Here is a 22207-nt window from a genome sequence, read left to right as displayed (position 1 = left end):
GCTTTTCACATGAACTCGCCTTTGTTGATGTCACTGTTCATGTTTAATTCATGTTAGTAAACTTTAATCACAATCTGAATTCAATATATGTCAAAAAAAATATGATGCTCTCTATGGTGCATCAGAAACAAAAAATAATGGTGATATTAGTTCAATGTTATTCTGCTGTAGTAATCACAAATCAGACACACAAGCTCTCCATCCAAACGATATTTACTTTGTATTGACATTTTCACATTGTTTACATTCTAGCAATGTGATGTGAAGATTTATGGCTGAGAAACACACATAATTATGCCGTCACTGAACTTTGATTCATGTCATGTTTGGTTGGGCAGAGAAGCGTGTTCCCCCTGCCGACAGTGGAGGCGCTCTTCAGCAGGTAAGATGCAGCGGTGTTTCTTCAGATTAGATGAGCGAGTGAACATTTTCTTACAGCGGTCACACCAGTAGCCCGTTCCAGTGTGAATGTGTTTGTGTTGTGTGAGGCCACTTAAATATCTGAAACTGCTCCCACATTGATCACAGTGGTAGGGCTTCTCTCCAGTGTGGATGCGTTGATGTTTATTTAGTGTAGACGACGCACTAAAACTGCTCCCACATTGGTCACATTGGTAGGGCTTCTCTCCAGTGTGGATGCGTTTGTGTTGTGTTAAGTGATGTAACTGTCTGAAACTTCTCCCACATTGGTCACAGTTGTAGGGCTTCTCTCCAGTGTGAATGCGTTTGTGTTGTATTAGGTGACCTAACTGATTGAAACTTCTCCCACATTGGTCACAGTGGTAGGGCTTCTCTCCAGTGTGAATGTGTTGATGTGATTTTAGGGCACTTGGGTCACTGAAACTGCTCCCACATTGGTCACAGTGGTAGGGCTTCTCTCCAGTGTGAATGCGTTTGTGTCTTCTTAGGGAAGTTGTGTCACTGAAACTGCTCCCACATTGGTCACAGTGGTAGGGCTTCTCTCCAGTGTGAATGAGTTTGTGTCTTGTTAGGTACCATAACCGACTGAAATCGCTCCCACATTGGTCACAGTGGTAGGGCTTCTCTCCAGTGTGAATGAGTTTGTGTCTTGTTAGGTCACGTAACCGATTGAAACTTCTCCCACATTTGTCACAGTGGTAGGGCTTCTCTCCAGTGTGAATGTGTTGATGTGATTTTAGGGCACTTGGGTCACTGAAACTGCTCCCACATTGGTCACAGTGGTAGGGCTTCTCTCCAGTGTGAATGCGTTTGTGTGTTGTTAGGTGCCATGACCGACTGAAATCCCTCCCACATTGGTCACAGTGGTAGGGCTTCTGTCCAGTGTGAATGCTTTGATGTCTTTTTAGTTTACATGCATGACTGAAAGATTTCCTGCACAGCTGACAGGAGTAAGGTGTCTCCCCCCGGTGACATATCTGATGATTTATTAAAGCCCAAATTGTTATGAATGCTTTGTCACACTGCTGACAGCGGTGACGTTTGGGTCTGTTGGTGTCTCTCTGTTTCCATAAAGGAAGATAGAAAGAAATAATTAGGACACAGAGACAGTGTGTGGCAAACTCAGTGATACAACAGTGATATTTTCCTCACCTCTTCTGAAGAATTCATTTCAACAATCTTCCTCCCCTCCTACGGCAGATGTCTGTCCTCCCACCAAGCAGCTCTGTAGTTACAGCAGGGTTAAATTAAATGAGTCTCATGAAATGTAATTACACATTTGAGGTCTCAAACTTTTTAGGAAATTGTTCAAAATTGTTGCTCAAGATGTATTGAGAAAATCATAATTAGGTGAAGGTTTGCGAGAATGTATTTGGGTGAATGACTGTAAAGCTGTAAAGCACTTTGGATAAAAGCGCTATATAAATGCAGGCCATTAACCATTTACCAAATATAAATTGATTTGATTTATTGTATTAATGATATTAAATATTACGAATCAAAACAACTCAAGTGTGAATGTTACAGGAAATACAGAGATTTTGATTGATTGATTGAGTTCTTTATTGATAATGAACAAACAGTATATACATATAAACATACACAGGCCCACCATTATCAAAAGGATAAAAAAAATGCAATAAAGCTAACAGCTTATTTCCATTGCGGTCCTTAAGATGACTGTGATAAAATGTGCACTGTTGTGTGTATTCCTGGATGTGTGTAAATGTATAACAGTATGAGTGCGTCAAGCACTTGTCAGAGTCTGCGGATAACGCGTGGGTGTGCCTGCCACGCAGATAGAGATAAGCAAGAAAAAACATCAAAAAGTATTTAGATACAAATTACAAATACTTGCTCAGGTCTTAGGTGCTTAGTCCTCTGTGACAGTATTCTCCTCTAACACTACAGTTCTTCTATTTCAGTTTTAGTTGTTTTTCAGCACAGTTAATTTCTCCCTCACTTCAGCTCTTAAATCACCTTCTGTGAGGGCTTTTGACTTATAGGCAGCATTTCTACATGTTAACCTCAAGTTTTGGAACTTTGACCGTTTAGCCATAGATATCTGATATAACAGTGTGTGTGTGTGTGTGTGTGTATATATATATATATATATATATATATACTGTATATATATGGTGGAGACTCTGGAGATGATGCGCCATGGCTGCAGATATGGAAATTGCCCGCTCCACAGGCTCCCAAAATCGTGACTGACAGACAGACCCGTACGGTTCGCGTGATTTCTAACCCCACATAGGATAAGCAATAACCACGCCCTGTGGCGCCGGGATTGGCCAGGAGCATTGAAGCTTGGGACATAGCACCTGGGGTTTTTCATCTTTTAAAATAAAGATGTTTAAAAAAACTATTGCTTGTTACATTTTCAGTGCTGCTTTTCTCTGGGTAAGAATTGAGCTTGAAATTAACGATACATTATATTATATGAGCTGTGAACGTGAACACAACACCGTTTATATTATTGCATGTTTTTGTAGATTGTGTAGATTACAATTATTATGCTTATTATTATTGTGCTTGCTGACAAGCAAGGCACAATCTTGAAATCCCACATACTTAATATTCTTATTATTATATCTGCCAAAAAGTTTGTCGCGTAATAACTCCCTCAATTTTTGCGCCACATAGACATGCCAGACCTCAAAATGACCGCCTCATTGAGGACATGTATGCTATGACTTTGCTAAGGGTTTGTGAAAGCGGTTTGGCCGCAATTCGCCATTAAGCGCCATTTTTTTCCCCATTGACTTGCATGGGGTTTGGAAAAATCTTGTAAAATCTTGCAGTAAATTAGCTGTCATTCATAAACCATAACCGCTACAGCTACCAAACTTGGTAGGGAGGTGCACTGAGGGGTCTTTTACTATCCCCGAAAAAATTGCACCAATTGACCAGATGGTGGCGCTATAACAGCCCTCCTTACCTTTTGGTCCATAACTTTTGAACCGTAGGGTTTATCATCAAAATTATTTTTTCCCTGGATTCCTTGGGTCCTCCCGCATCTACTCAACTAGGCCACGCCCATTTCCGTCAGACTAGATTTTCCGCCATTTTGCATTTTGTCCAAAACAGTTTTTTTGCGATTTCTCCTTGAAACTTTGTCCAATCTTCACCAAACCAACGCAGACATCATGTGGGGACTGTCCTGCACTACACTGATTTGGAAGTTTTTGAAATAAACGCACCGTTGCGATATAATCCACTCCCAATCTTCTGTGGGTGGGGCCTATTTCACAAAGTTTGTCCGATTCTAACCAAACTTGGTACAGGTGTGGACGGATGTACTCTGAGCCTATAGGATAAATATATTACACCAATTGACCAGATGGTGGCGCTATAACAGCCCTCCTTACCTTTTGGTCCATAACTTTTGAACCGTAGGGTCTATCATCAAACTTCTTTTTTCCCTGGATTCCTTGGGTCCTCCCGCATCTACTCAACTAGGCCACGCCCACTTCCGTCAGACTAGATTTCCCGCCATTTTGCATTTTGTCCAAAACAGTTTTTTTGCGATTTCTCCTTGAAATTTTGTCCAATCTTCACCAAACCAAAGCACACATCATGTGATGAGTGTCCTGCACAACACTGTTTCGTGGTTTTTGAAAAAAAAACGTACCGTTGCGATATAATCGACTTCCAAAGTTCGGTGGGTGGGGCCTATTTCACAAAGATCGTCCGATGCTAACCAAACTTGGTACAGGTGTGGACGGATGTACTCTGAGCCTATAGGAGAAATATTGTGTTGAAGGTGGGGACTGGGACTTTTCCACTGGGAAACACCCACGTCCCAGGTGTCTGGAAGGCAGCATTAGTCCCCCTAATTGCATGGGCAGGGACCTTGCAAGCCAGGCGGTGCATGGCGGGGACAGCAAGCACAATTACATTTTCGTTAGGAAATGTAGACCTTCTAGTTATTATTACTATGCTAAGAAAGGTAGGTGACCATAATTCATTTCAATGTCCGCTCTCAATATCGCTGTCTGTTCTCAAGAGCTATTCAGTTGGTTCATGAAATCGCTGGGCTGCGTGCCCTCCAGTGTTGCTCCTGGCCAATCCCGGCGCCACAGGGCGTGGTTATTGCTTATCCTATGTGGGGTTAGAAATCACGCGTACGGTTCACCTAGAGGCCATTGTGCAACTTTGTGCCATCGGCCCATACTACATCAGAGTTACATTACATTACGTCATTTGGCAGACGCTTTTATCCAAAGCGACTTACAACACATTTTTGTCAGCAATAGAGCAATCAACTATGCAGCACAGTCTATGACAACTACAACTTCTGAAGGAACAGTGGTACAAGTTTAGTTTAGGTTAGTTTTTATTTTTTTAAGATAGAGAGAAAGTAGTTAGATCAAGAACGGCCCAGATGGAGCCTGAAAAGGTGTGTCTTTAGTCTTTTCCGAAAGATCGGCAGTGATTCAGCTGTCCTGACCGAAGGTGGAAGCTCGTTCCACCATTGAGGTGCCAGGGACGAGAAGAGTCGAAATCGGCATGAGCGACTTTTGAGCCCCCGTAGCGAAGGAGGGGAGAGGCGTCCTGCACTGGTGGAGGAGCGAAGGGAGCGCTGAGAGGTTTGGAACCTGACCATAGATTGCAGGTACAGGGTAGCTGACTGGTGTACTGCCCTGTAGGCCAGTACCAGTTGCTCGAGTGACATCACTGATGACAGCACAATTGTCAAGTGACATCACTGATGACATTACTGGCGACATCACAATCGTTAGCCACACTGCTGCCACACCACCACCCACTTAATTTAATAATTACTTGTGTCTCTCTAATACACTGAATATGCAGTAAACCGTTTAATTTAATTTTAAAAGAACTGTCAAGTCAAATCGTTGACAGACACGCTATGGCCCGCCTCTCAATCCTCTTTCAGATAGGCAGGCTCTGACACCCTTCATCTCAGCTACAAGGTGAGTCGATGACACTTAAAAAAAATAGCCTACATGTGAAGTTAATTTTATTTTCGCCAGAGTCACAACAAATATTGAGTTAATGGGGCAGTTTTGTGTTTACATGTGTGGTAGCATATTTAGTCGGTTGGCTCAACCTGGCAGAGTCAACGGGGACTATTTCTTGTCTCGGACATTCGGCAAAAGCTTTGTTATTTTGAGAGCAAATGGCCCCAAAATATGAATACCTTTTGGTTATAGCTTGTATTTTGTTGGTAACTGTTGTATAATCACAATATTACACTTGAGGGTGTACTTTACCGTGGTTATTGGCACTTCAGTGATGCGTACGTCGTGCCAAAAACCAAGGTAAAGTATACCCTCTCGTGTAATATTGCTTAAATAAAAGCTATTTGCAGCATTGTAACGTTACTGAAATAACAGACTCAGAGCTGATCTGCGTGCACCTGCATATCAGCTGCGATAGGAAACCGCTGTCAGAAAGTGTGTGCGATGGTTATCTAACGTTAGCACACGTGACATGGCTAATTAGTTGGCAGAAAGGAGAGTAAGCCACCTTTCGTGATTTATTCTGGTATAAACAGTCTGTCTGACATTACCAGAGTGTATCTCTGAGGACGTCTACTCACTGACGACTAGCCTGCTATTCTTATCTCACGAGGGACTACGTAACATAACGTTAGCCGCTCGTTAACAGCTGATGATGGCTGCGTGTTGAAACGAGTCCTTTGTTTGTGCTCGATAGTCGATAGCTGACGCATAAAATTAACTAAAAATAAACACATGTGCGTGGAGCCTTGCTCCTGGCGCCCCTTATTGCTGCGACGGCCGCTGATAATACTATTATAATAATATTCCTAGAGTTATGGATTTGTTGGGTTATAGGCTATTTAGTAGGCTATAAATGCACAGGAATACTATAAAGTTAGAAAAGTTGGCAATAATGTTTCAACCTGGAAGTTCATCGAGGGAACGCATCCAATTTATTAATTTAGACACAGTCAGACCAGCGTCAAACCTGTGTCATGCCACCCATACCATTTCCCTTTACCACCGTCAAAAGAAGAGACAGACACGGTTCTGGTTCTGGCTCTGGCTCCGTTCTGGAGTCTCAGAACCTTGGTGCTTTCTGGCGAAACAGCCCGTGTTCACACCAGTTTAAGCGGAACCAAAGTTCCTATCCTATCTGCCCGAGGAACCCACTCGACCTGATGATGAAAGTGGGAGGACATTATTCGGTAGTCCTTCTTCAGTTTTTTAAGTTTATTAATTATTTGGTCTGGCGTTCGAGTGAACCCAGCCTTGGCCATCTCTTCCACAAGTTCAGCATACGACTTGCTCTTTCTTGTACTGCTTTCTAGCTTTTCTTGAGATTCAGTAGATGCCCAAATCGCCACTAAACATTTGGTTTCCTCAGGAGACCACTGCAAATTATTTTTCTCCATGTTGTCACTGCCTTCTTCTCCTTCCTGCTCGTTTTCACAGCCTAGAATGAGACACGCCCACTGATGGTGTTTTTTTTTGTGGTTCCGCTGAGAACCAACTTTTCAGGTTCCGAACCAATTATTTTTTCGGTCTGAACACGCCGGCCGTTTCAAATTTGGGTTCGGGAACCGGAACCGGCACGGAGCCCTGCCTGTGTGAAAGCCCTATCAGAGCCTTCAGATAGGAGTCAACTCATACTCCATAAAAAGATTTTAGGCTACATGACCATTACTAATGCAGCTCACCAGCAGATTCAAGATTAGCATTTGTTCAGGAGTTTGGGACTGTATTGTTTTTTTTACTCTGTATTGAAGCATTTGATAAAAAATAGTGCAATGTTGTGTTGCACATTGCAAATGTACTATAGTATACTTTATATCACAGTTTATGTAGCCTATTTGTTTATTCATTCATCACATTATTAGACAAAAATTATCATAAACCGTAAAACACAGAATTCAGAAAAAATGTAACTGAAAAGAGCGGAATAGGGAGAAAATAACGTGATTTCATAGGGCCCTGGAGGAAATTAGGGGGCACATGTGCTTGGTTGAGGTGGCGTTTGGTGTTTTATGGTAAAAGTGACTCCTACTGGCTTTGTCCTGCCACTGCAGCTCTCATGGACAAAATAGTCAGGACTGGTATTCACCTTATTCTTTGTCCACAATCCTTATATTATAAGGATTGTGATGTCTGCATGACGTCATTTTGTAATCGTCTTTCCGTTTTAGACACGGAAGTAGATTACGCCTACCATAGTCATTTTCAGACTTGCAAAAAAGCTGTTTTCAAGCAAAAAAAAAACTATTTTAAAGTTTTAATATTTTGCTGGGTGAGAACGTAACATTACAAATATGTGACCAGTTTATCAGAATAACGCCTATTTGGAAATAATTAACGAGCAGCGAGGACAGAGCTGTGCTGACGGGTCGGACTAGCTATATCTGTCTGTCAAACCAGTAGGCTTACTGCAGTGAGAAAACACTGTCGACGTGGCGACCGGGTACAGCCATGGCTCCTCACAGCAGTAACACTATGAACATGTAGGCTAACTGAAGTTGGCTGCAGTGTAGCTTCTGAATGTTGCTAAACTTCACTCATAGTCATAGTGACGTTTTGTTTTGAAATTGGCCGCCAACTGAACCGAAGAACAAATACAATAGACCCTTCTCACGGGGGCCATTTTGTGTCAAAAAGGCAGGGTAAACACAGGTGCAAGCAAAACACTAATGAGGGTTTCCAACTTCCATGATAGGAATTTGGAAACCCTCATTAGTGTTTTGATTGCACCTGTGTTTACCCTGCCTTTTCGACACAAAATGGCCCCCGTGAGAAGGGTCTATTGCGAAGAGAGGAAAAAGTGGGTGTGGTGAATAAGGTGAATAGGATATACAAATATTAGCAATCTACGGTTTCAGAGTTCTATGGCTTCAACTAATAAATGAAAGAAAACAAACAGATTATGCATCAGTGAAATAGATTTATTGTATTAATTAGCTATATCAAACCATAAGAACCAAAACAACTCAAGCGTACATTTTATGGTGAATACACAGCGAATATTATAACATTAGAATAACAGAGAGAAAGAAGAGAACAAAGGGTAATGAACCAAGGCTCTGATGGCCTTTGTTTTCCTGAGGAACACGTCCCTTTTTATTTACATCGTGGAGATATCACAAACTTGTTTATGGTTTATTTCTGTTGTCACTTTCAGCCGTAATTATAATAACATTAAAGATATAAAACTAGGTAAACACAGTGGCCCGACCTATCTGACGTTTGGTTGTGCTTATTTTATGTAGGCTACACATGTTGATTTAAGCAAAAACAGTGGCATCTCACTGCTGGTCGCACAAGCTGCTAGTTTTGGCTGGACTCAAGCTGTGATTGTTTTTATTCTCTAAACTAACATTAGTGAAGTGTTAATTGGGTGAGTCTAATGACAGGTAGAGAGAGCGGCGGGGGGGGGGGGGGTGTTGTTCACACTGCACACATTAACAGATTAGTCTAGAGCCTTATCAACTGAGTGGTAGTAATCACTACTGAAACAAACGAGATAATCTCACAATATAGTCAATGATTCTAGAATATATATTCCGATCAATATGCACTGTATCTAACAATAAAGCTAATCTAATTCTGCCCAGATGATTCAGCCTTACTTGAGTCTTTCTGTTTCCAAAGTTGTCCTTGCTTGTGTGCAGTAGTTGTAAACTGGATCGGAGCACAAAGAATGATCAGAGGCTTAGTCCTCCTGGTCTATTTGTCCTGGAATTTCTATAGGAAACGTCTCTTTGGTGATCACACAGCACAGCTGGGCCGGCGGCCGCAGAAGCATGTGACGTCACGCCTTTGAACTCAATTTACCGGTGGTCTCACCTCTTTCGTACATTTTCGATGGTTTCTTGTGAATCCGCTCGGAACCTATTATGCCTCTCCAGCTGCTTATTCATTGGTCAGTTGCAGCTTCAGAATCGTCGCCCAATCAAAACACTGGCCGTCTATGGTATCAAGTTAACAGAGTTAACACAGCACGTCCGCTATGCAGCGTCTTGGACTTTCAAAATAAAACATTCTGATTCAAGCTCATTGATATAGTTTTTCTGCCATCCACATTAAACGAAAAATAAATGTATGCTAAGAGTACAGAAAACCATTGAAGTGATGACAACTGCAAGAAAGACAGATTACGCATAGTACCTTCCTGACCTGTCTTCTGTTGTAGTTAAATGATGGGGAAGAAGGGAGAGACAGATTACACACACATGCACAGGTTTGGTGCAAGAGGTGCAAAGTGGGCAATAAGCAGAGAAAAAAGTCCTGATGAGGTTTGCATTACTGGTTATGAACCAATGTTGTAACATTGTTAACGTTATAGCCTATTGTGGGATGGGGAATGAGCGACAGACAAGAGCTCAAACTGTTGCCTTGTCTTCTGACAAACCAACAATGATGCTGTGGTGCTGCATGGCATTTCACAATGCTGAAAAAGTCATGATTCTTGTGTCTCCATGTTTGAGGCTTTGTCAGTTTAGTACACGGCGTCACTGATGTGGTGTTATGCTGATGTTTATGATAAGGCATTCTGTAAGGTCTACTGGAGCGACTAGTGATGACGTCACATGGAGGCGACTCGAGGAAACACTGATGTGAGGACCAGAGTTGTGTGCTACTCATGTTGAGAGCGGTCTAAATAAATGTCACGTTAAACCAGATACAGAAGAACTCACGAGAGTGGTTATTCAATAACACGACATGGTGTCAGAAGTCCTGTAAGGCAACGTGAGGTAACGCCAGGTCGTTTGGAGCTCGTTGACGGGTGGAAGAGCGAAAAGTGAGGACACATGTCAGATGACGAAGAACATCCGAGTGCTAACGGAGGCGCTGTTGTTAACGTCGGAGCTATGGCTACAGAGAGACCAAACGCTACGTTTAGCATCCAGCCACCCGAGTCCTTCGACTTTTCCAAGCCGCAAGAGTGGTCCAAATGGATCAGGAGGTTTGAGAGATTCCGCCTGGCAAGTAGCCTAAATGCAAGCTCGGATGATAATCAAGTCAACACGCTAATATACTGCATGGGTGACGAGGCAGATGATATTCTGCGTGGACTCAATCTGACTGATCAACAGAGGAAAACGTACCAAGATGTGCGTGACGGCTTCCAAGGCTTCTTTGTGGTAAAGAAAAATGTTATCTACCAAAGAGCCAAGTTTAACATGCGCAAACAGGGGGAAAGTGAATCTGTGGATGCATTTGTCACTGCATTATATGCGCTAGCAGAACATTGTAGCTACGGCGTGCTACATGACGAGCTATTAAGAGACAGGCTTGTTGTCGGACTGATGGATAAGCGGCTGTCTGAGCGCATGCAACTCGATGCAGATTTAACCCTAGAAAAGGCAATAAACATGGCAAGGCAGACTGAAGAGGTAAAAAGGCAGCAATCTTCACTGCGAGGAGACACCAGAACAGAGGCAAGTAGGGGTGTCACGATACACTCAGTTCACGATACGATACGTATCACGATACTGGGTTCACGATAACGATACGATACGATACGATTTTAACAATATTTTTTTAAACTTGAATAATGACAATATATGACTGGAAAAGTAGTATTTTATTTGAAATGCACAAATACAAAACATGCTGTTGTGGGAAATTGTTATTACAATAACAACTAGAAAAAACATGAGATTGGAGATAAGGCTTATCTTGAAATAGAATGAGTTACACCGTCACTTAGATTTACTTTGAACTAAAAGGTTTCTCAGCAGTATAAATTCTCATTATGCATCTTCAGTTTTTCTTCAAACTCAAACAACAAGACTTTTCTTAGTCTATTTTTTATGCATCTTCAGTTTTTCCTGTCAAGTAAACAGTTTTGCCAGAAACTCAATTGAATGGTTTCTCTCCTGTATAACTTCTCATGTGTCTCTTCAGAGACTTGTTCAACTGAACTACTTTCCACACATTGAACTTCAACAAACAAAGACGTTTCTTTGTCTACTTTTGGAAAAAAAAAAAAAAAAAAAAAAAAATTCACGATATGAGATTTCATCTCAACGATACATATCGGGACGTTTTACTATCGCGAAATTTCGTGGGACGATATATTGTGACACCCCTAGAGGCAAGTGATGCTAAATCTGTTGACATAGTGTTTAAAAGCAGCAACAGATATGCTAAAAATAAACCAAACCAGGCTAACAGCTACCAAGCTAAAACACACAGTGCCCAACACAGCAAGGGGAAAAGTGTGTTATAAATGCGGCAGCTTCCAACCGCATCCAAAGCACGAATGCCCTGCTAATGAAGTGAATTGTCGCTCATGCGGGAGAAAGGGGCACTACCAGCGTGTGTGCAAAGCATCTAAGACTGTACATGAAGTAGAAGAGGATGGGGGAGCTGTGTTTCTGGGCAGCATCGCAGCGGATGGAGATCCGTGGATGGTCCACATTGACATTAATGACATACCTGTGGCATTCAAAATTGACACCGGTGCAGATGTCACGGTCATACCTCACAAGGTGTTCAATGAGGTTTATGCAGAAGACCAGCCTGCCCTCCACAAACCTGAAAAACGACTCTTTGGGCCAGGGAGAAGTCCACTGGACGTTGTGGGCGTCGCCACACTAATACTGAAGAAGGGAGAGAAAGAGGTGAAGGAGGATGTGTACGTCACTCGACACCTGCACACTGCATTACTGGGGAGACCTGCTCTCTGTAAGCTGGAGCTTGTAGCTCGTCTGGATAGCATCACCATGGAGACGCTAAAAACAAGCTACCCAAAACTATGCAGTGGTCTCGGTGAGGTGAAGCAGCCATATGCAATCAAGCTGAAGGAAGAGGCCCAACCATTCTCACTCAAGACACCCAGAAGGATTCCTTTACCGCTAATGGACAAAGTCAAACAGGAACTGTCCCGCATGGAAAGCCTCGGTGTGATAAGCAGAATTGAAGAGCCAACAGACTGGTGCGCTGCTATGGTGCCAGTGCCCAAGAAGACAGGGGCCGTGCGCATATGTGTTGATCTCACTAACTTAAATGAATGGGTTTGTTGAGAGAAATATATCCTGCCAACGGTGGAGCAAACGCTGGGCATGATGGCGGGAGCCAAAATCTTCAGTAAGCTAGATGCCAATATGGGGTTTTGGCAAATACCCCTGACGGAGGACTCAGCTATGCTCACCACCTTCATTACGCCCTTCGGTCGCTACTACTTTAAGCGACTGCCCTTCGGCATAGCCTCCGCCCCTGAACATTTCCAAAATAGAATGGTGACTGAGTTCACAGATGGACTCGAGGGTGTCGTCTGCCACATGGACGATGTGCTGGTCTGGGGCCGAACACAGGAGGAGCACGACGCTCGTCTGCATGTTGTGCTGGGGAGGATCCAGAAGGCGGGCATCACCCTGAACATCGACAAGTGTGCCTTGTCACAGCAAGTGGTGACCTTCCTGGGCCACGTCCTCTCCGCCAGCGGCATCAGCCCAGATCCAGGCAAGACTGAGGCCGTAAGAAAGATCGAGGAACCGACAAATGTGAGTGAGCTTCGCAGCTTTCTTGGCATGGTTACCCAGCTGGGGAGGTTCATCCCGCAGCTGTCTGAGAGAGACAAACCGCTGAGAGATCTCCTGTCGACTAAGAACTGCTGGCTGTGGGGCGTCGACCAGGCCAGAGCCTTCCAAGATCTGAAAGACGCGCTGTCATCCACACCCGTGTTGGCCGTGTACGACACAAACCGAGAATCCAAAGTCTCAGCAGATGCATCTTCATACGGCTTGGGGAGTGTGCTTCTCCAAAAATGGGACGAGGAGTGGAGACCTGTAGCCTACATGTCACAATCTCTCACGGAGACGGAGCAGAGGTATGCACAAGTGGAGAAGGAGGCTCTAGCCCTGACCTGGGCTTGTGAAAGATTCAGAGACTTCCTCATCGGAAAACACTTCCAGCTTGAGACTGATCACAAGCCTCTCCTGAGTCTCCTGGGGTCACAAGCACTAGATGCTCTCCCTCCACGAATCCAGCGATTCCGGATGCGCCTCATGCGTTATTCCTACTCCATCTCACATGTGCCAGGCAAGTGTTTGTGGACAGCCGATGTCACGCGCTCCTGTGAAAAGAGAGAGAACTCCAGGTGAAAAGGAGCTATTTGAAGACACAAACATCTATGTGGACATGATAATGGAGAATCTGCCTGCCAGCACCGTCTACCTGGATGAGCTGAGAGAACAGCTGTTAAGAGACAGTGTCACAGCAAGAGTGATGCAGCTGTGTGAAGAAGGCTGGCCAACTCACAGCAACTGTGAGCCAGCACTCAAGCTGTACTGGGGGGAACAGGCATTCCTCACAGTGAATGATGGACTTTTGCTGAAAGGGGACAGACTTGTTATTCCCTCAACTATGAGAAACGACGTGCTCATCAGACTGCATGAAGGCCACCAGGGGGTGGTGAAGTGCAGGGAGCGGGCACGACAGTCAGTATGGTGGCCGGGGCTAAGCCAGCAGCTCAACGAGTTGGTCCTCCACTGCCGGACGTGCAGCAAAGAGAGACAGAATCACGCCGAGCCGCTGATGCCAACACAGTATCCGGGCTGACCATGGCAAAAGCTTGGAGCGGACTTGTTCATGCTGGGGAGCAAGTCATACCTGCTGGTGGTGGACTATGCGTCAAGGTACGTGGAGATCGCTCTGCTGACTCCCACAAAGTCAGCGGATGTAATCCAACACTTAAAATCGATCTTCGCCAGCCACGGCATTCCTGAGGTTCTTGTGACAGACAACGGGCCGCAGTTCTCCGGGACAGCCTTCGCAGCGTTCGCAGAGTCTTACGGGTTCCGTCACGTCACAAGCAGCCCGAGATATCCACAAAATAATGGGGAAGCTGAGCGTGCTGTCAAGACAGTAAAAGGGCTCCTGAAGAAAGCAGCTGACCCCTACCTCGCCTTGCTCGCTTACAGAGCCACCCCACTACAGAATGGATACAGCCCAGCCCAACTTCTCATGGGGAGAAGACTTCGCACTACAGTGCCAACACTTCCAGCCCTACTGGATCCTGCTCTTCCCGATGCTGAAGCGGTGGTCCTGAAAGAGGGGGAGATGAGGATGAAAGGTGCACAGCAGTACAACCGACGTCACCGTGCTCAAGATCTCGCCAGGCTCACGCCCGGACAGGAAGTGTGGGTCGCTGACCAACGTGCAACGGGGACTGTGATCGGCAGCCACACCACCCCACGTTCATACATCGTGGATGGCCCCCACGGGACAGTCAGGCGAAACCGTCGCCATCTCATCCCTATGGAGCCGTCACCTGAGCAGAGAGGCGCTGCTGCAGAACAACCCCTGGGAGGTGTTCCGGGGCCGAGTGCAGCAGAACCACCAAAGCAGAACGTGCCAGATCCACCATCTACTCCTAGAACCAGGTCTGGGAGAGCTGTGGTGAAACCAAACAGGTTGGACTTATAGATCAGAGACTTTTCTAAAACAGAGACATTTCGGAAATAATAATAAAAATAAAATAAAAAGAGAAAAAAAGATGACAGCTCTGTAAGTAAAGAAAAGATAAAAAGAAGTTGTAAATCCTGAAATGATTTGTAAAAGTGTTGAAACCTTGTTCAGTAAAAAAAAAAGAGGATATGTTTACAGAATAAGCTAAAGGTTACAGTAAAGAAATAAGTGATTTGTTTATGTTCACAATATGGCTTATATGGATATTGATGTATGGTTTACATGTTCAGACAGGAACAGACCTTACAGCTATAGAGGCAGAATAATCCTCTAAGGTCTGGTGAATCATTGGCAGTCTACCCAATGATTCTAGAAAGGGGAGATGTGGTGTTATGCTGATGTTTATGATAAGGCATTCTGTAAAGTCTACTGGAGCGACTAGTGATGACGTCACATGGAGGCGACTCGAGGAGACACTGATGTGAGGACCAGAGAGTGGTTATTCAATAACACGACAACTGACTCATCAGATGTGTATGAAATGTATAGTCTGTGCCAGACTGTGTGGGTAAACCATCAATAATAAGCATTTCCTGTAGCATTTATAACAGCTGGATAATAGATTGCCGTTGATGTAGGCTACATATTCGTCTACTCCGTATTATTAAAACCAATGCAACAAAATGTTCAGAAAACGGATCTTACAAAAATAGAGTATAGGAGCTCTTTGTGGAAGTAGTGTGTGGCCCTTAAAAGGGCCTTTGTGTTGGTGGTGAAGCTCTAGCGGTTTACTTGGAGCTGGTGTACTTGGTGACGGCCTTGGTGCCCTCGGACACGGCGTGCTTGGCCAGCTCACCGGGAAGCAGGAGACGCACGGCGGTCTGGATCTCCCTGGAAGTGATGGTGCGGCGCTTGTTGTAGTGAGCCAGGCGAGACGCCTCACCGGCGATGCGCTCAAAGATGTCGTTGACAAATGAGTTCATGATGCCCATGGCCTTGGAGGAGATGCCGGTGTCGGGATGGACCTGCTTCAGCACCTTGTACACGTAGATGGCGTAGCTCTCCTTCCTGCTCTTTCTGCGCTTCTTGCCACCCTTGGCTGCGGTCTTGGTCACGGCTTTCTTGGAGCCCTTCTTGGGCGCTGGCTTGGCGGGTTCAGGCATGATACAAAAAGTTGTCGATACTTTACAGCAACGAATGAAGTCAACAAGACAGAACGACTGTATTTATAGGCAGCTATACAAATAGCACTGCGTGTTCATTGGTCAGTTGGACCTTCAAAATCGTCGCCCAATCAGAAGATTGTTGGTGTCAAGTTAACACAGGAAATAACATTTTCGCTGTATAGTGTCTTGGATTTTCAAAATAAAACGACTCATGAGAAATACCGCCTTACAAAATAAAAGACAAAATATTTTTATTGTTTTAATCATGATATTCTATGCTTGCGTGCATTCATGTATTTAGGATGATTTAATGTAAGAAGAAGTAACCTGCTCCAGCTTGTCCCCATCAAACCAAAGGCTCTTTTAAGAGCCAACCACAATTCTGAAGAGATCTCCTTACTAGATCAAACACTGAGCGGTTGACTTTTCACTGTCTAAATGCTTGTGTCGTTTCAGCTCAGCTGAATCAGCTGGCTTATAATGTGGCAGCTACAGGCAAAACAAAACCAAATGTGGCGAGTTGTGGCATTTTTACAACATGCTGGAGAGTATTTTGGGGTATTGCAGCATGCTAAAAAGTGCGTTTGCACGTTAAAGGGTTTGTCATACAGTTCCTGGTTATAAACGTGGGCTTTTGTTTGAAGTTGTGATCAAATATTTTTATTTTATTCGCTCTTGTCTTATAACATGTAACAATATAATAAATAAAAAAAAACAGTATGAATAGACAATAATGTATATTCTGGAACATTGTATGTGACTGACTGGCATGTAGCAATGGACATAATGTCATCGACACTCGTATGTACAGCTCCAATAGTGGGGGAAATGAGAACCAGAATCAGAATTATTTGCCAAGGTATGTTTTCACATACTAGGAATTTGTCTTGGTGTGGTTGGTGCTCATCTCAAATTGATAAGAACAAATTACAAGACAAACAAATAAGATATAAAACGACATAATATAAAGTACATTCTCATTTAGTGCAGATAGCCTAGTGTGTGAATCCAGCTTTGTCTTTATTTGTTCGATTAGTAAAACTACCTCCGAGGTGATGCGATAAGGCAGTTATTTCGGCAAACTGGGGATGTTTTGTCAGTTTACACAGCAAAAAATATTTTGGGATTCAAATTTGACTTGAGTAGTTCGCATGCATGGGCTGTTCAACCAGATTATTCCAACAAAGTTGATTTGGAAAGTGTGCCATTTAAATAGTGTGCTTTAACGAGAGCAAACTATAAGCGTGTGTCCACATGTGATCAGTGATGACAGCATAAGAAACAGGAATGTACTCTTTGTAAGATGTGTGTGGCTCTTAAAAGAGCCTTTGTGTTGTTGAGTTGTTGCTAAATAAAGTTAACCTCCGAAGCCGTACAGAGTGCGGCCCTGCCTCTTCAGAGCATACACCACATCCATGGCGGTGACGGTCTTCCTCTTGGCGTGCTCGGTGTAGGTGACGGCATCACGGATGACGTTCTCCAGGAAGACCTTCAACACACCGCGGGTCTCCTCGTAGATCAGACCGGAGATGCGCTTCACTCCGCCGCGGCGAGCCAGACGGCGGATAGCGGGCTTGGTGATTCCCTGGATGTTGTCACGGAGAACTTTACGGTGACGCTTGGCGCCTCCTTTCCCGAGTCCCTTTCCGCCCTTACCTCTTCCAGACATGATGCTGATTCGTTTAGTTCAAGAACAAACTGGTGCAGAAGCTCAGAAAGAGTCACAATATAAACCTTCTTTGCGGACCTAAATGAGGAAGCAAAGAGCGCGCTCAGCTGGGCGGTGCCAAACTCTGAAGTCCTCCCCCTCATGTTTTTTCAAAGGAACTTTAGGTGTGCCAAGTTAGCAGAAGCTAGAAGCTCCAAGCATTTCCGGTTGGGCGATTTCACTTTGAGGAATAAAGTGAGAAAACTGACAGAATATTTACACCATTGTAATGTGTTATATTTCACCATTGATGGATTGATTTGTATTCATGTCATGCACTCTACGGTGCCCAACCCTCATTGGGTTTACAGGACATACACAAAATACAACAAACCAGCGCTACCAGGGAAGCAAACTAGTCACCTTTTTGATCCCAAAATAGGGCACTTAACTGAATGATTTTGAGTGGTATTGTATCTGTCACCTTTTTCACTCTCTGTCAGTTTGCTTCCCTGGCTACAATGGTACATTTAAAGGATGGCTTTATGTTGTATCATTATAATGTCCGGGACAGCAGGGGAATTGGCCAATTATCTGTGTAGCTGTAGCTTTGCCCCTTTCGGAACTACTAACCGCTAGCGTAAGCTAGGTTAGCAGTTCCGAAAGGGGCAAGCTGTAGCTATGTGTAAAGAGTGTAGTGTGTATAACATCCAGTAGATGGCGGCGTTACCAGAGGAAACCACACCAAAGTGCTTTACAGCGTTTCTCAACTGGTGCGACGTCGCGGGGCCGTTTTGATTGGCTCGCGGACATTGGCCAAAAAAAAGAAGAAAAAAAAAGAAGAAAAAAAATCATATTTCATTTGAGTTAAATTCAGATTATTGAAACTGGATTAGCCTGACCAGTTTTACTTGTTTAACAACCTGAAGCATATGCTCTGCCTGTAATTCAAGAGAAGTCTGCCTTTTCATTTCATATTTAATTTTAGTTCAATTCAGATGATTGAAACTTGATTAGCATGGCCCCAGTTTAATAAAAAGTTATGACCAGTTTAACTAAAAAGCATATAAGCCTGCCTGTGATTCAAGAAAAGTCTGCCTTTTTATTTCATATTACCGGTAGTTAAATTCAAACTATTGAAACTGGATTAGCATGACCAGGTTAACTTGTTTTATTATTATTATTATTATTATTATTATTATTAACTTGTTTAAAAACATATAGGCCTGTAATTCAAGTCTGCCTTATTTAAATTGTTTTTTAGCCCTAGTTCTGTTGCACTTTTTTGTTCATTTGAGGTTTATAACAGTGCATGAAGGCATTGTGTATTAAATTAATGTGCTATTTTTTGTGCAATAAATTTGAGTGGTTTAAAAAAAAATCAGAAATTTGGGTCGCGACTTCATGACAAGGAAAATAGTGGGTCCTGAGGCTACACCAGTTGAGAACCAGTGCTTTAGTAGGACTCACTTCAAGCAGATGTTCCACTGAGAAAAAACAAAACAGTCATGAGTGCAAACATAATCAGCAAAGACGTCTTGAGTCAATAACATTTAATCATTTTATTGTGAAAAAGTCTCTTCATACCCTCGCCATGGAACTGTACAATCAATAATTTAAAAAAGAAAGAGTTCAACTTTGTTGTTTGAGGAACATTCACAGACACAACCGCTCACTTAGATTACTCAGCAGCTCCAGCCACAAAGAAAAATAGTGTTTACATGTTTTTATACATCATCATCACCATTATCACTCTGTTTCCGTGCTCAGACACACATCAGAAGTCCTCCCCGGATGGGTCCTAAGTCACATTTACTCTCCAAACATAAAAAAAATGTCCATGCAATCCAGCATGGAAACTCAACTCAGGGAAAGAAACAATATTGCAAGGGTCAACACCGAGGAAAATATCAATTTCTTTAAACACAAAACAAAAACAAATGAAAATGTGGAAGCGAGACGTGGCTGAAAGCGATCTTCTCTACATCACATACACTTACAGGCTGGCTGCACAACCACTACATAAAAAGCATCATAATCCAATCAAGGTTATGCTGCCTGGGAAAGCAACCAAAAGCCTCCTACTTATGGCAGAGAGGGAGACCTCTTCTCATTTTTCTCTTCACTTTACACTTCGTCATTCTCACAACACTGGTGGCGATGCAAACACACACACACACACAGTCACAATGCACTAGCTAGCTGAGTGTGTGTCAGCCTTTCCCTTTACCACTGTCACATATACTCTGAGGGCTACAGGGTCAAACAACTCAACTCAACTCAACTCAACTCAACCTTCTGGTCAGGAGCACCACTCAGCAACAGGCTGCTTTACACACAGACTCCCTGGTTACAAACTGATGCTCAGTTCATCTGAAATCATCTGACTCCAGATCTATGGACGAGGGAGAGAAGTCTGCCTGAAGCAGGGAGGCTTCATTGGGTGCTTCACATCTGGAGGCGAGGAACAACTCCCTGAGAGGAGGAGGGTGCTGCGGAGGGTTCCCACGGGCGTTCACACCACACAGCACAGTGAGGACTCCACGAGAAACCAGCGTTCACACCACACTGCACAGTGAGGACTCCACGAGAAACCAGCACCAAATGTTCTTTTCTCTCAGGTGAAAAGAAGCAGCCGGTGACTGCACATGTATCGGAGGAAGCATGTGCTAGTCTACAACTCTCCTCAGATCGGCAGAGGGGGTGGAGCAACGACCGAAACAGCAGAGGGGATTGGCCAAGTACAATTGGGGAGCGGAGATTAGACAAAAATGGGGGAAACGAGTGGTATTTCTGACTCTGGCCTGTTAACAGCTGGGAGATACACTGTGTCGTCTGGTGTGAACGGGCCTGTTAACAGCTGGTAGAGACACTGTGTCGTCTGGTGTGAACGGGCCTGTTAACAGCTGGTAGAGACACTGTGTCGTCTGGTGTGAACGGGCCTGTTAACAGCTGGTAGAGACACTGTGTCGTCTGGTGTGAACGGGCCTGTTAACAGCTGGTAGAGACACTGTGTCGTCTGGTGTGAAAGGCAAGGTGCAGTCAGACAGTGAAGGGAAACAGACCATTGAAGAAGCGAGCAGAGCGTGATGATGACAGATGAGAAGAGTGGAGCGGAGAGACAGACTAGGGGCGTACTGCTAAAGCCTGCAGAGATCTACCAAAAGAGCATGTATTATTCAGGAGCTGTGAGAGCCTGTGGAGGCAAGCAGCTCAGATCAGAGAGAGAGAGACGCACTGCAGTGTGCCCCACGGGAGCGGCGTCCACGTGCTGCCACTCGGTTCAGTGTCAGTGAAGTTTGCTGTAGACTTTGGTTGCTCATGATGTCAGCCAGGAAGTAGGTCTGCATGATTTTGAGAAATAAATATCTAATTGCAATTATTTTTGCATATTATATTGCAATCGCCATATGATTTTGCTATGTTAGAGGAATGATAATTAGTACATCCGTATTCTCATTTTAATTGAAAAACATGTTAAAATGACTATGTTTTATTAAGTCTGTAGATTATGACGTGTAGGCCAGAACATGTCTGCAGCACAATATTTAAAATGGTATTTTGACACATTTCTCCTTTTAACACATATTGCTCCTCCTTGCAATTTGAAAATTGCAGGAGGCCATATTGAGATTTCAATTAAATTTGAATCAATTGTGCAGCCCTACCAGAAACCCAAAACCCTGCCTCTCATGGTGCGCTGCCATGGCTTTTTACAAGTTGCGTTACAAAGACATACAGTGAGTAGGCTAGAAACAGTTTGTTTTGTTTGATTGATTTGAAACTAATACTAATAGATACTCCACTTGACTAGAAGTATTTTCTTGGTGACGTCAGCATTCAAGAAGTCCCATTGCCACACTCCCATTTCCCAAGAAGTATTTGCCAGCTGAAGGCTGACACGAACAGTATTTACAATGAGGACGCTCTTATGTCCCGTGTTTCCCGTAGGACATGAAGGCAGCACGAGGAGAAAAAAGAACAGATGAGGAACAAGAGGAAGAGGAGAGTAACGGAGGGATTGACAGATGAAGGAGAGAGCGAAGCATCACTTACAGTCACACACATAAATTATGTGCTTATCCAATTAACTCCCTCACATTCATTTTACCTCCTGGAAAACACAGCATCATCTTCAAACCATGTGATTCTTGAACGGTCCCGCCTCCCGCCCATCCTGTCAAATCAAACTGCCCTTCTCCCCCTCGAATGTACCAAATCCAGGAAGTAAAATACGTCATTTCATGGGGTCTTGAACAATTTTCTGTGTGTGAATATAATAATGTGTTGTTGTTGTTGTTTCGGAGGCATCTGGACACAAGACAAAAGTTACACCATCTTGTGACTTGAAAATTGCAGTAGTCAATACTGCTGCAGCTTGTCTCTGCCTCAGCTCCACATCCAGGCCCTCACTGACAGCTTGTCTCTGCCTCAGCTCCACATCCAGGCCCTCACTGACAGCTTGTCTCTGCCTCAGCTCCACATCCAGGCCCTCACTGACAGCTTGTCTCTGCCTCAGCTCCACATCCAGGCCCTCACTGACAGCTTGTGTCTGCCTCAGCTCCACATCCAGGCCCTCACCGACAGCTTGT

General features: G+C 44.0%; 1 protein-coding gene and 1 pseudogene across 2 annotated transcripts; both read right to left on the bottom strand.

Annotated features, from left to right (window-relative positions):
- Nucleotides 1-15589: 15589 nt before the first annotated feature.
- LOC310787779 (histone H2B pseudogene) lies at nt 15590-15964 on the bottom strand (annotated as a pseudogene). Its single transcript has one exon. The product of its transcript is annotated as a histone H2B pseudogene (transcript).
- A 1360-nt stretch (nt 15965-17324) lies between these two features.
- LOC310787745 (histone H4) lies at nt 17325-17636 on the bottom strand (the record flags this gene model as incomplete). The annotated part of the gene is made up of 1 exon (XM_083649234.1): nt 17325-17636. One exon carries the CDS (start codon nt 17634-17636, stop codon nt 17325-17327), a length of 312 nt encoding a protein of 103 aa, XP_083505360.1.
- Nucleotides 17637-22207: the final 4571 nt, after the last annotated feature.

Source organism: Poromitra crassiceps (genome assembly GCF_964638095.1).
Source record: "Poromitra crassiceps genome assembly, chromosome: 13".
Classification (NCBI taxonomy): domain Eukaryota; kingdom Metazoa; phylum Chordata; class Actinopteri; order Beryciformes; family Melamphaidae; genus Poromitra; species Poromitra crassiceps.
Note: the sequence above shows the minus strand (reverse complement) of the source record. Positions and strands in the feature narration are given on the sequence as shown.